The sequence below is a fragment of the Danio rerio genome, chromosome 13, assembly GCF_052040795.2.
Source record: "Danio rerio strain M-AB ecotype USA chromosome 13, GRCz13ab, whole genome shotgun sequence".
Lineage (NCBI taxonomy): Eukaryota > Metazoa > Chordata > Actinopteri > Cypriniformes > Danionidae > Danio > Danio rerio.
In genome coordinates this window covers 39357946-39373319 of record NC_141033.1, presented here as the reverse complement: position 1 = coordinate 39373319, position 15374 = coordinate 39357946, and the positions used below count along the sequence as shown (strand labels likewise).

At 35.5% G+C, this 15374-nt stretch overlaps 1 protein-coding gene across 30 annotated transcripts in view; it reads left to right on the top strand.

Annotated features, from left to right (window-relative positions):
• Nucleotides 1-15374, top strand: part of map4k5 (mitogen-activated protein kinase kinase kinase kinase 5) — a 56211-nt gene that overhangs the window by 24446 nt on the left and 16391 nt on the right. For 6 of the 30 annotated variants that reach the window (XR_015504960.1, XR_015504959.1, XM_087277565.1 and 3 more), the window contains 11 exon segments: nt 195-326; nt 523-585; nt 757-838; nt 3319-3438; nt 3581-3659; nt 7485-7543; nt 9162-9229; nt 9946-9990; nt 12335-12377; nt 12458-12674; nt 14992-15077. Coding sequence is in view for 23 of the 30 variants with exons in the window: in XM_087277565.1 (XP_087133691.1) it covers nt 195-326; nt 523-585; nt 757-838; nt 3319-3438; nt 3581-3659; nt 7485-7543; nt 9162-9229; nt 9946-9990; nt 12335-12377; nt 12458-12674; nt 14992-15077 (994 nt within the window). In the remaining 7 variants the exon portion in view is untranslated. 30 annotated transcript variants of the gene reach the window in all.

Here is a 15374-nt window from a genome sequence, read left to right as displayed (position 1 = left end):
GCACTGTTGGGGGAAACTGGAGGAACCCATGCGAACATGGGGAGAACATGCAAACTCCACACAAAAAATGCCAACTGGCCCAGCCAGGACTCGAACCTCTTTCTGATAGATAATAGTGCTAAGCACTGAGCCACCGCAATCAAAGAAGTTCTATATGTGTTTTTTTAAGGTTGTGTGTGTGTGTTTATGTGTAGGATGGCTCCAGAAGTTGCTGCAGTGGAGAAGAATGGAGGTTATAATCATCTGTGTGATATCTGGGCTGTTGGTATCACATCCATTGAACTGGCAGAACTACAGCCGCCCATGTTTGACCTCCATCCTATGAGGTACACACTCACCAACACAGACTAACACAGTGAGCACACATTTTTAGCCAAGGCCCTCAGTAGCTTAATTGTGTACAACATATTTGGAGTTAAGCTAATTACCAATTAGACGACCACCTCATCGTTACATAATTACTATGAAGATTTGTATCTTTGTTTTCTATCCTTCTATCTTTTCTTTTGTTTGCATGTGCAGGGCTTTATTTCTCATGTCTAAAAGCAACTTCCAGCCACCTAAGTTAAAGGACAAGACTAAATGGTGAGTCTTTTTGACCTGTTTTATGTGTCTTTGTTTATTTGAGCTATAATATACAAGATATTTACGCTATAATAAGAGATATAATATGTTTTCTCTGAAATATGAATGTGTTTTATAAATGTTTTTTTCCCTCCTTTTGATGTTGATCTCAACCGTCTTGTTTTCCTGCAGGTCTACAGCCTTTCATAATTTTGTTAAACTTTCTCTCACAAAAAACCCGAAGAGGAGACCAACAGCTGAGAAGATGCTTTCGGTAAAGATTTTTTCTGTATCTCTGTTTTTCATGGTCATTATTCTGCTCAGATTTTAAACTTGTTTCGTAGAAGTGGTGTGGATGAAATATAAAAAAAAGACTTGCACATGATGGTTCACTGAGAGGGTTTTCTTGGGCCTTAAAAAAACCCTTAATTGTCCCTTCCACAGTTTAAAGTCTTAAATCAGATCAGTCTTAAATTCAAAGTCATGGTGTTAAGTTAGAGTCCTGTGATTTCCATCCACAATGTGGGTAATGTGGTTTAAATCACTGAATCATTCATAAAATTGGAATTTGCTGTAAAACGTGGAAAGTCATGGAGTTTGTCAAATTTTGGATGAATAAATCTGCTCAGAAATTCACTTCATGGGCATTTTAAAGTACATCTTAATGTATTAATGTAATAATTAGTTATAACAAAAATCCTCAGTTGTCCAGCACTTTTTTACATAAATTAATGTATTATTTGTTCATATTATAATAACATAATAATACATTTATATAGCGCTTTTCTGGACACTTAAAGTGCTTTACACATATTTTGGGGGAAATCTCCTCATCCACCACCAGTGTGCAGCATCCACCTGGATGACGTGACGGCAGCCATATTACTCCAGACCGAACACCACACACCAGCTGATTGGTGGGGAGGAGACAGAGTGGTGAAGCCAATTATGATATGGGGATGGTTAGGAGGCCATGATGGACAGAGGCCAGTGGGCAAATTTGGCCAGAATGCTGGGGTTAAACCCCTACTGTTTTTTTTTTTTTTTTTTTTTTTTTTGAAGGAATTTTTAATGACCACAGAGAATCAGTTTAACTTCTCATCTGAAAGACGATGCTCACTGAGCAGAATAAAGTCCCCTTCCCTATACTGGGACTTTAGAACCAGCTAATATATTGATACCAAAAAAATTAATGCACAAAGTATTTTTTGGGACAAAAAAAAATCATGGGGCTGAATTTTTTGTATGCAAATGAATAAATTTGTATTATGAATTCCATTAATAATACATGTTTTGGATTTTTAAAACAAAAAACACATTTAAATGGAAGTAAAAAAATACCTGTCATGATTGTTTTAAATGCATCAGAATTTTATTTTTTTGGATTAGGTTGTTTTTTAAAAAGACTGAACATTATATTACATTTTGAAAGAAGTTTCTTACTCTCATAATACCTGCATTTGTCTGATTTTAAGTACTGTGGAATAAGTATTTTGTAAAACATTATTACCATAAACAATTAGGCATGGTACGATTACTGGTTTATAGGCTTAGTGGGGTGTGGAAAAGTTAAGGTTTTAAAACCACAAAAATGTTCTGTTATACCGATCCTAAAGTATATGATATTACGTTTTTTTAAATATGTTTTTTATGTGTTGTACAGAAATCTGTGCATTTGAAACTAATGAAGGCAGCAGAAGTCAAATATGTTTTTTAATTATTTAGCTTGACATGTTTACTTTTACAAAATATTACAAAGGTTTCCTAAAATAAAATATATTGTGTTCAATGGGTAAAAAAGTCTTTTACTCAGACATTTAAAAAGAACTTATTTTATTTTATTGTAACCACAATACAGTTAAGATTTATATCCAAGGTTATCTTGTCAGGATCTTGTAATGGCCCATGCCTATAAAATATATATCTGTTTTCTCATTTTAATGTTTTAAAATGTCATTTGTTGTGCTTGATCCCATAGCTGAATTTACAGCACACCAGTCTTTAGTGTCACACGATCCTTTAGAAATAATTCATAAATTCAGCAGCTAAAGTATTATCTATTTACAGTTGCAATCAGAATTATTAAACCCCCTTTTGAATTTGTTCTTCTTTTTTTTAAATATTTCCCAAATGATGTTTAACAGAGCATGGAACTTTTCACAGTATGTCTGATAATATTTTTTCTTCTGGAGAAAGGTTTATTTGTTTTATTTCAGCTAGAGTAAAAGCAGTTTTTTAATTTTTTTACATTTTAAGGTCAAAATTTTTGGCCTCTTTAGGCTATATTTTTTCGATAATCTACAGAACAAACCCTCGTTATACAATAACTTGCCTAATTACCCTAACCTGCCTAATTAATCTAATTACCCTAGTTAAGCCTTTAAATGTCACGTTAAGCTGTATAAAAAAATATCTAATGACATTATTTAATGTCATTATGGCAAAGACAAATAAATCTGTTATTATAAATGAGTTATTAAAAATATTATGTTTAGAAATGTGTTGAAAAAATCCTCTATTCGTTAAACAGAAATTTGGGGAAAAAATAAACAGCTGGCTAATAATTCATGGGGGGGGGCGAATAATTCTGATTGCAACTGTAAATATAAACAATTCTTAAAATTGTCATCGTTGAAAGCAGTTCTGCTGTTACTTTTTTACCAAATTCTTTCATGTATAAGCTGTTCAAATAAACAGGACATATTTAAAATGGAAATATTGCAGAATATAATGTCTCTGTGTTTTCGCACGCAGCACTTATTTGTGGGCCAGACAGGTTTAACTCGACGGTTAGCTTTAGAGCTGCTCGATAAGATGAACAACCCAGATAATCACCAGTCACACTTCAGTCAGGGAGATGAAGATGACTTTGAGGTAAATCACACGACTTCCTTGTGCATGAAAGATGACAATCACTCCTTAATCAGCATTACTGTAAATGCAAATCTTAGTGTGCAAAAGCTATGCGCATTTGTGTGCAGTATAATTTGTAAATAATTCTTTCTGTTGTTGACAGCCACTTGCAGAGCGTCACACCATCCGCTCCACTCACAGCCGAAGCGCCCGTGCTGAAAGAACCCAGTCACAGATCAACTGTACGTCAATCTTGATGATTATGAGTGTCTTAACTTCTTTAGAGCACAAAACAATTCAGTTCACTGGCGGAAATGAATGACTTTCAAGTTGTATTATATTTGTATTATATTGTAACGTCTCATTATAAATGGTCAATGTTTAATTTGGCTTGCAGTTAGAAATAGATATTTTCATTAGACGTCACCTACCCTATTGTTGTCTATTGGAAGGAATGCTTCAGTAGAGCTGCCATTTAAGTACAGGGTGAAAATAAATAAATGTTGGACCAAGGTGCAATGGAGGATTGGTCATCCAGAGCCAGATATATACACATATATACATATATCTATGATTGGGAGTTTTCCCGGTGTTTAGTGTGCAAATATTTTTTTAAATTACGAAAATTTTAATTTTACAACATTTTCCTAAATCGATGGATAAGTGACCGCAAGGGAATTGCCGAAAAAAGAGCGTGTGTTTGTTTGCATGGAAATGTATTCTCCTTTCTCCCTGTTAAATTTAATCTAATCCGTGTCCTAAAACACCCCCCTCTCCTGCTTTCACTCCTAATTCTAACGGAGTGAGTGATTTGTTTGTGAATGAATATCCGTTAAGAATGATTCGTTCTCTTAGTCAACAAAAATACAAGTCTCCGGCACCCCAACATCTTGTTGTCATATTTTATTTACATTGTTTGCTGATTTTATTCAACCAAACTAGCATAAGCCTAGTATTTAGTGAGAGTTGGTGCTACTTTCCTTATGATTAGTGCACTAAGTGACTTTATTAACATCAATAACACTTGTTAAGCACAAAAGTTCAGCACATACAAAAACGTAAAAGACGAACTCTTACCTTTGTTTGCTCATTACTACACCCGCACATAGTGCTAAAGTCCAGCATCTTCAGATTGGCTTTAGTCTTGACCAATTTGGTTAAATAGCCGCATTTCCACTGTCGGGCCAGTGCGAGCCATTGCTTTTTTTTGGGCCGGGCCAATCGCCCAGGAGGTTGAGCAGTGAGGCCGAAATCATGTCGCATTTCCACTGTCTGGCTAGTAGCTCGGAGCGCGTCACGCAAACCCTGCCCCCAGAACGTCCCCCGAATCAAACATCACACAACCCACCAACTTCAGCAGGAATCAGGCAGATAAAGCACACCATCACGAAACCATTAAAATGAAGACAACTGAAACAAACAAATGACACGTTACTGTACAGCATTACATGATATGTACATGGCCTGTGTGTTCTCATTCAACATATTCATTTACTCGCCGACTGACTGTTGGCATCGAAATCGAGTTGTCTTGCCACTAACGGAGGGGCTGAGCGCATTGAGCGCACCATCCATAATATAAAACCACAGAAATTCTCCATTAACTCAGTATAAAATATATTTTATAACATCCTCATTTAGATAGACGTAGTCAAACATTCAGCCTAAATGCTCCTGAGAGACCTGAAACATATTAATTTCTCCCTGGGCTATGTGACAGTTCATAGGTGATTCCCCTTTATTTAAGAATGTTGCATATTATATCTTAAGTAAAGGAAAGTGTTAAATATTTTAGTAAATATGAGCAGGTAAATGTAGCCTATATTTCGTTGCGCTCAGCTTCCATCCACTAATAAAGCTCTTCATGTATTTAAAATTTCCTTTTAAAATTTTCCCACGTCATATAAAAGCATAAACACTTGTTTGAGGACACAGAACACATTTTGTATTTGCAGTTTTCCCCGATGCGTTTATAAATTGGCTCTGCGCAAGACTTGATGACAGAAAAAGTGGTCGCCTAGTTTCTGCTTTCACTCACCCAAAAAATGCTCTGTTTGCACGATTTGATTAATTTCATCATATGCAAATACTGCATAAATAATATTTTAAGCTTCTCCGGTGTGTATTGTATTTAGAAAATATCTAAAATCTTTTTTCAGATAGGCCTTTGTAAAATAAAAGTTTAATATGGCTTCAAAATGGTTTTATTAACGTATTGTGGATACCAAAATTGTTATACCTAGCTTTTGTTAGTTTTATATTGGTTTATTTAATTAATGCAATTTTATTAAATCCGATATTTGTAATTCTTTAATTTATTTCAATATGGCTTAGGCTATTTCATCAAGATATGACACTATTGTTTTGAGTCTGCAAAAGTAGACAAGTAATTTGTAAAGTTTTATGTCCTTCTGTTGTATTCATATTATGTATTATCTCCAAAATAAATAACAAAAAGAGAAAAAGTTGCTCGGCATGAACAGCTGTGAAGGGAGCGCTCTTTTGATCGGTCTCACATTCACATACAGGCATCTAAACGCGCACAAACACACCTTTTAAACTTGACAAATACTCTCAAAAACCTTTACTGCCTGCTGTGTCTTTAATAAAGATTATTATGCGTTATTGAAACATCAAGGACGCAGCAAATAATGTCACTTATAATTAAAACTTAATTATTTTATCTAACAGCCTTACATTTAAAATGGAATCATGAGGGCGATCATATGCAAAAAGACCCCAGCCTAAAGGGCTAGATGTTTTCTTTCCACTATTTATTTATTTGTTTGGCACATGTACTCGTGTGCGATCAGAAAGTGTCCGCCTCTCCTTTCACTCCGCCCCGAATCCCCAGCTGGCCCTCTTTGGCCCAAGGTATTCGTCAGGCTGAGAAAGGCCGGCCGCTGGCCCCAAGTAAGCCCTGCTGGCTGGCCTTGGCTTGCCCTGGCTTGCCCGCTCACTTTAGGCGCGATAGTGGCAACGCGGCTAATGACTTTTGTCCTGGGAGTACTGAACAAATGTGGCGGCCCTATTGACGCATGCGTAGAGTCCGTATGTGATATCTAGTGTATACATTTATGGCAGTTTGAATCTATCATAGCTTAGCATGACTAGTTTGCATGCTAGCCTGTCATAATTTTTGCAGTTTTACAATCACTGACGTTTACAAGTATGTGGCATGATTTTTTTGTTTATTCATTCTTTATTAAAAGCCACTCCTTACTATCAAAAGGAAGTAGGATTTTAATTGAGGTAGACTTTGGTTTAAGTTTGTAGTAAGTTATTAGCGCTTTTCACATGAGAATATGTGATTTAAAAAAAATTTTTTTACTTATTTATTTTTTTCTGTGAGGGTCTATGTTACTTTAGTTTGTATGGTTTCACACTTTACAATAAGGATGTATTAATGTGAGTTAATGCATTTACTTACATGAACAAACAATGAGCAATACATTTATAACAGTATTTTTCATGTTAGTTAATGTAAGTAAGTTAATGAAAATACAGTCATTCATTGTTAGTTCCTGTTAACTCACGGTACTTTAATGTTAACAAGGATGAATTTGGATGTTAATAGTGCATAAGTAAATGTTGAACTATGGTTAATAAATGCTGTACAAGTATTGTTCAACTAATGAAACCTTATTGTAAAGTGTGATTGTTTTTTATTCTTATTGGTTGGGATGTGGGTTATGTGACCTAAGGCTATTATAAATAACTTTATATGAAACTTATATTGTTTAGAATATCAAGTCAAAACAGGTTTGACCTTTATCTGAGAACGTGATGCCCCACCACAGGCCACATTCATATGAGACTTTTCTTGGTCTGGCTCAGTTTTAGCTGTTTGTTATTTGAAATAGAAAGCAGAGCTTTGAGCCTCCCTGTGGTGGAGACATGATACTACATTTTTTTTTTTACTTTTTATGATGCAACTCAACTTAAGACTGTGAAGAGAATGTGACAGATGACTGGCTAGACAACATTTCCCCATCACGTATCAACAATGGCATTTAAGGTTTATACTCTAATATGTGCAGTAATATATCTTTCTTTCTGTTTTTCAGTTGATAAGCTTCAGTTTGAGCCCCCTTTAAGGAAAGAGACTGAAGCAAGTGCTGAGATGGTGAGCGAAACATCACATAGTCAAGATAATCTACATTATACTAATAAATATACACTATGGTTGGAAGGTTTGTGTCTGTAATAAATTTATACTTGTATGTAGCAAGGATTTATTTTAATATTCATCATTATATCGAATAAACGTGACTGCAAAAATGTTGATAATATTTAATGTTATAAAAGTTTATGAAAACATACAGTTGAAGGCAAAATTATTAGCACCTTTTTTTTTCAAAAATATACCAAGTGCTGTTTAATGGGTTTAAAGATTATAGTTTTAATAGCCAAGTTCTTTTCTCTTTGACATGATGCCAGCACATAATATTTTGCTTGATATTTTTCAGGATACTAGTATTTAGCATAAAGTGTCATTTAAAAATAATAATATTGACTTGGAAATGTTTAAAAAATGATGTATACTGTATATATTCCAGCCAAAGTTAAGGCAAGTTTATTTATATAGCACATTTAATACACCGTGGCAAATCAAAGTGCTTTACACAAACAGGAATAAAAGAGACAAGTATAAGAAAAATAATAACTAATAATATAAAAACAGATTGCAGTGTGTTCAAACTGGTTATAAAAGAATGAAAAAAAGAAAGACAAATTAGTGCGATCTGTTGAACGTAGCCCAGTGCTCATTCAGTAAAGGCACAGCTAAACAGATGTGTTTTCAGTCTTGATTTAAATGTGCCTAATGTTGGAGCACATCTGATAATTTCTGGAAGCTGATTCCAGCAGCGGGGAGGCCTGGTTGCTGAAGGCTGATTCATCCTGCTTTGACAGAACCTTTGGGAATGTCCAGTTTGTATGATCCTAAAGATCTGAACGATCTATTATGTTTGTGTTCAGTGAGCATATCTGTAATGTATTGAGCTCCTAGGCCTTTTAGTGATTTAAAGACAAGTAATCATACTTTAAAATCTATTCTGAATGTAACCGGGAGCCTGAGGACAGGTGTGACTTGTGAAAAATGTCCTTGCTCTCTTTAACATCACTTATTTGTATGAATAACATCATGAAATATTTAAAAAAAGCTAATACTTTTAGTTATTAATTAGCCTTTAACTCTACTTTACCTTTATTAGTAGATTGTTTGTGGTCATGTCCACATTCATTTACACACACACAAAGAAGTGCCTGGTTTAAGGTTTAATATAACTTTTGTAAAAAATAAAATGTCTAAATATGTGTAAAAATAATACTTCATCATTCAGTGTGACGTTTCCCAGAGATGGGTTGCGGCTGGAAGGGCATCCGCTGCATAAAAACTTGCTGGATAAGTTGGCGGTTCATTCCGCTGTGGCGACCCCGGATTGATAAAGGGACTAAGCCAACAAGAAAATGAATTAATTAATTCAGTGTGACGTGAAAAAGCATGTTAATTGTTATATATAATTATGTAGAAATAAAATGACTTATTTACAACAGAACCTTTTCAATGTCAAAAAGATGAACTGATTATACTAAATTGTGTATTAATTGTCTAAATGTCTTGCTGACAGATGGGCACTGTTAAAAATCTGCATGAGTAAATTATTTATTTGCAGAAATTAAATTTACAATAAGACCTGAACTGGATCGTTTAAATGAATTTGTGTTTTTTTTCTTTTCAGGATGTGACTAAAGACAATGATTTCCCATCCCCCTGGAGCCCGTTTACAGATGGTCCCATCACCTCCAGGTACCCATTAGAAATATTCATCATGTCTTTATAAACCAGTTGGTTTCCTGGCACTGTCGTCTGCATGAAAACACCTCCAGCAGTCACTTCCCTGAACCGTCTGCATCATCTTTACTGTTTTTTTCCCACAATTCTGCACACTTCCTTCTCTCTGCAGAATCTCACGTGAGCTCTGCCTGCATTCCCTCTACTTTGACTGTTCTCTTTGTTTGTTTTCTTTTTTTTTCTCCTGTTTTCCTTTCCTCTCTTCTTTTGTGCACTCCTCCACTGAAGGAGTCTGCTGAAGAGCGTTGAGGAGGAGTTGTTTATACGGTAAAAAACTGGTTTGTGTAGCTGTCCTTTAACTGATCCAAAGAAACTTTCATGCAGGGTTTAAAATTAACTTTTGCAGAGAGCTAAATGGGAGTAAAGAAAATAAATGCATGGTTTCACAATCTCATCACAGTATAATTGGGAAAAAAGCTAAAGTAGTTTGTATTTGTTTGTTGCATAATCTTTATTTGTATGACTGAATATTTTTCCGCATTGGCATCTGTGGGGGGAAAAAAAGGTTAATTTTGAACCCTGATTAAACTGCGCAAAAGCTACAGATGAGTTTATCCCTGGAACTAACTGGGGTTCAGTGTCTTTACCTAAAGCATAAACAGTAGAAATAAGAATGAAGTAGCTGATGAATAATGGATCTTTTTGTGTGTTTCACTTGTGTGTCTTTGAAGAGGTCATTTGGCTCCATTAGAAGATGCTTTTGAGGATGTTGATCTGTAAGTGTTTACAGTCTTTTTAAACATTTACTGAAGTTAAAATACTGTTTTTTAAGAAAATATGTTAATTTTTTATTATTATTAAGTACAATTAGTTGCACCATGTTACAATTTCATTAAGAAAAAAATATTCTTATTATTATGCGTCATATTTTAACATTTAATTCAGAAATAAAATGTTTACAAAGATTGAGCATGGGTTTCAATTTTGCTCCCTCCATAAAAATCCCTAAAATTTGACAGTAATCCGAAATACAAAAAGGAAGCAACCAAATTATTATATATATTATACATGCTGTAAAAATGAAGGCACTTTACCACTGAATAGTGGTTTCGTTCATTATAGCTCACTTCTAAGGGCATTTCCACTGCATTCCAATATCTACAGTGGTACCTGGTACCAGGGTTGTGCAAAAATACATTAAAATGTATTTTAAAATATATTACCAAACACCTCAGTTTTATATATACTAAAATAAACTACAAATTACAGCAGCTAAAACAAGTCTCAAAATAAAATACTGTATTTTGAAAATACTACAAAATACTTTTACAAGTTACCATGAAATTTCTTCACAAACCTTCCATCAACAGGCCTATTGGATCAATTCCTTCTTCATTAAATTAACTTAGTGAAGTAAACAATGTTTGACAGCAACAGCATTTTTCTAAGTTAAAGTCAGCTTCTCTGCCAACTCATGCACCTCTACTCCTGTACACGAGTAGTTATTCATAAATCTTTGTTTCTCTTTGAGATTGATTAAGTACTAAAGGCTCCATATTCCTGTTTTTGGACTGATATTTCATTCCATCTCATTTCTTAAGCACATGCATTGTACACTATACTGCCATTAAATGTTATTGGTCTTAGCATTGTGCAGTATTTTCAATGATTTTACCTTTCTCTAAAATCTGCCTCTGCTATTTGTTTGTTATTTTCTTTGTGTGTTGCATCTCAATCCTAGGCCTAATAAAATAAAATAAAATAAAATAAAATAACCTAATAAGGAGAAAGCACCAATCAGAGGCTGCATAAATATGATGTCATCATGTAAACTTCTTACAAAGTATTGCACAGTCATTTAAAAATACAACAATACAAGACACTAAAGTATTTTGATACAAAATATAAACCCATTTTCATAAACCCTATTAAATACAAATTACAAAATACTGTTTTGTATTTGAAAAACATATTTGAAATACATGTATTATAAATACTGCCCATTCCTGCCTGCTGCTTTTTTAGTACCACCTCGGGTGAGGTTCCAAACGAGCTGTACTAATTCCAGAACATGACATATACACAATGCTGGTCTGAGAGAATTGTCACAACCAGCATTACTAGCAACGTCAGGGCTTGCAAAATCTGGTAGCCTGAAGCCCGACGAGCTATCTAGATAGATTTTGGTGGCCTAAACTTCAGGCTACCAGATTTTGCCCTGATCATCATTGGATTTGCAACAAGATATACCAGACTTGTTATATTTAAATAGTCTGAATATGTCTCACACAGGTGAGTGGGCTTGATAAACCACCTGTAGAAAACAGTTTTTTTCATCTCTTTGACACTTTATCCAACACCAGACACATTCTTTCAAAAAACTATACACTATGCGTTTATGAAGTGTGCTTCACACAGGTGAGTGGGCTTGACAAACCATCTGTAGAAACGCTTTTCTCTCTCTATTTAAAAATAAAACCTTTCTCTACCACCTACTTCTCTAAACACTGACAGTTCCTTTGTATAATTAACGCTTCTTGTGTGTGTTGCCTCTTCTTGTTAATTTACTGAATGCCTCTTCAATTGTAAGTCTTCAGACAAAAGCACATTTTAAATGACTAAATGCACATTTAATGTAAATCAGCAGCAGCCACTGCTCAAGAATACCATTCCATCAGTGGCATCCATTATATTTGTGGTTTGGTTTGTCACATTTGCGATGATGTCACAGCAGAGGTGGTGCAACTATAGTAATAATTCTACCTACAGTGCTTTTAAGTGGAACTAAACTTCAGGGAAAATGCAGTTAGAGATGACCAAACTGAAGCAAGCAGACCTGTGCTGAACCGTACCATATATAAAAAGTGGCTTTATTGATAATATACAAATACTCATGGATCTTTCTTGATCAACGATTGTTTTGCACATTTAGTTTAATTTTAATTACACAAAGAATTTACTCCAGCGTTTTTTAGATAATAAAACTAACATAAAAAAAAATATAAATATATACTGTAAATGTGTTTATAGAATTAAAACTAGTGTGTGCAGATTTTTATATTTATTAATCACAAACAACAAGCAACTAAATCATTGTTTTCTTTTTCTCTGCCCTCTCAGTTCAACACTTGGAAAGGGAGTCCCGCCACCTCTTCCTCCTAAGGTAACTTTGAGAATGTCTTTATCAGCACATGGCTATGTTTATATGTCTTGGCCTGTATTTGACATTCTGGTTCCCCTCAGCCATCTCAGGCTCGGTCAAGCAGTGTGTCTGATGAGTTCGGTTTGGCCGATGGCTGCCAGACGGTGCGGCGGTTTCCGGGGTCTGATAATGGGCCGATGCCGGTGGCCCGCAGACAGAGCACACCTGAGAGAGGGAGTAACGCGGAGCACACCCATTCAGACTATCTGTCTGTGAGCGTCAGCAGCCCTGGACTGCTCTCACACACCACAGACCACGGTAAGACACTCACACATTCTGAATGATCTGTTATCGTAACAGATTTACTGAAAACAAATTAATTGTCTGTGCATCTCTTAGGGGCTGATTACATTAAACAAATTTTTTGTGTTGAGAGGCGCATCTTTTGAATAGTTTACTAATGGCCGTGAGTGTTTTATGCGCTGCTTATGCTTCCCTTTGCACCTCGCATTTTAACCACCTGCTGCGCCTTGCGTTTATGCCGTTGCGTGCTGTGTGTTTGCAGTTGAAAAAAGTCAATTCTGAGCGGAAAAAGCGTTACGTCAGTCGCATCTTTTTTCACTCTTTAGTCAAATAAAAAAGCAGAGGTGGGTTTTCCGTTGAGGTGACAGCAGTGTTTATGTTGTCAAGACAACTGCAGGGACTTTTAAAGATGGAAGAAAGGCTAGTGATCAGTTTTTCAGAGCTGTATGACTTTACAAATCTTTAATATCACAGTATTATTAAATATTACAATTATAACAACATCAACAGCAGCGATCATGCACAATACACAGCTGATTCAGTCAGTGTCTTGTGACATAAGAAACCAACACCGCGCTTCTTTTTGTCTTTTCAACAAAAAAGACAGTGTGATGCGCCTCACGTTTTTGGAACATAAAAGCCTGTTTGGTGTGATCGGCCTCTAAGGCTGCGTTTATACTGCATGGTTAAAGTGACCCAATTACAATTGTTTTCTCTTGTTTGGCACAGATCGAATATGGCCTATTTATGTGCAAACAGGGAAAAAATCACATGGATTTCTATTCACTCAAATCAGATTCAGGCCTTGTTCATATGTGGAAGTTTATGTGATGTCCTTGTGTCTGCAGTGTAAGCTGGTGGATTGGAAGAGATAGCGAATGACGTAAACTCTGATGTTTTTATTTCGGATCAGACTTGAGTCCCAAACCTTAATTCTAATATACAAGGACAAAAAAAGCTTTTATATTGTCATTTAGCACAAGTTAATGCTTTTAAACATGTTAATGAGAGAGTGAGAGAGAGAGCACAAGTGCAAGCTATTGCATAAATCACGCTATGGACATGACATTAAAATGCCTACTGGTTTTAGATTAAAAGATTAAAAGAGCATGGCCAAATGAGTAATGTTCTGTCATAAACTATAGCAAAATAACTTTTCAAAAAAATTAAATACAGATTAAATACAGGAATGGAGAAAAGAGCGCTTTTATTATCAGCTGTCAGTCCTTATCAGTCATTATCAGCTGTCAGTCATTTTTTATTTATTTTTTCCCCTTCATGTCATTGTGCCTTTGCCGTTTGTTGTGTAAATGCAGACACCGGATATGAGTCACTAAAAGATGCTGTAAGTGCGTCATCAAAAAAAAATCTGAAACGGTCACAAAATTGGAATTGATCATCATCAAGATCTGCAGTGTAAATGTTGCCTAATTCTTATTAAAGCTTTTTGATGAGAACTGAACTTTTTTATAGAAAATTCATTTTATATTTTGTTAAAAATGTCTCTAGTCTGTTTACATCTTTGCTTGAGATCAATATAATGCAGCGTAATCCATGCTGAAATACAGTATTAATTTAATTGTTTTCAAACAAACAAAAACATTTTGACCCTCGACTGTTTAGTGGGTCATTATTTCACAAAATATTAACAGCGTTACTAAGATGATCATGTTGGTTGTGTGGTCAATTTGCAAATAAACTGACATGAAATACTGATTTAATCCTTTTATGTGAGAATAACAAGATTTAATAAATAGACATCGAACTGTATCACACAGGTGTAAAACTCCGTTTTTGGAGGGCCACAACTCTGCACAGTTTAACTTTAAACACATTAAACACATCTGATCAAACTAATTGAGTCCTTCCGGCTTGTTTTAAACCTCCAGGTAAGTGTATTTGAGTAGAGTTGGAACTAAACTGTGCAGGGCTGCGGCCCTCCAGGGGTGTCAAACTCCGTTCCTGATGTAGCACAATGCACTCTCAGAAATGAAAGTACTAAAGCTGTCACTGGGGTGGTACATTTTTAAAGATACACATTGGGATCTTAAAGGGTAATATTGGTACATTTTTGTTCGTAAAAAGTACAAGGAAGTGTTCCTTTTAAAAAGGTACTGCCCCAGTGAGAGTGTTTATTTCTGGGTTATTTCAAAGTGTTTAATTCCTCTTTATTTCTGGGATTATGTGGAGGACCATTTCCTTTCTGAATTATACAGGTAACGATCAGTAGAACAAAGATTTGACAGCTGAATGTAACCAGTCTCAATAACGTACTCCAGAAAGTCCTAATAACTGGATTAATGTTTCACTTTTCTTCTCTCACTCTCTGTAGAGGAAGATTCAGACGGAAGTGTAAATGGAGACGTTTCAAAGTCGACTCCTGGTCGGCCACAGAGGAAAGAGAGAAAAGATTTCCCTGTAAGTGTAAGTGTACAAGTGTGTGTGTGTGTGTGTGTCTGTGTGTGTCTGTGTCTGTGTCTGTGTGTGTGTGTGTGTGTGTGTGTGTGTGTGTGTGTGTGTGTGTGTGTGTGTGTGTGTGTGTCTGTGTGTGTGTGTCTGTGTGTGTGTGTCTGTCTGTCTGTCTGTCTGTCTGTCTGTCTGTCTGTGTCTGTGTCTGTGTGTGTGTGTGTGTGTGTGTGTGTCTGTCTGTCTGTCTGTCTGTCTGTCTGTCTGTGTCTGTCTGTCTGTCTGTCTGTCTGTCTGTGTGTGTCTGTC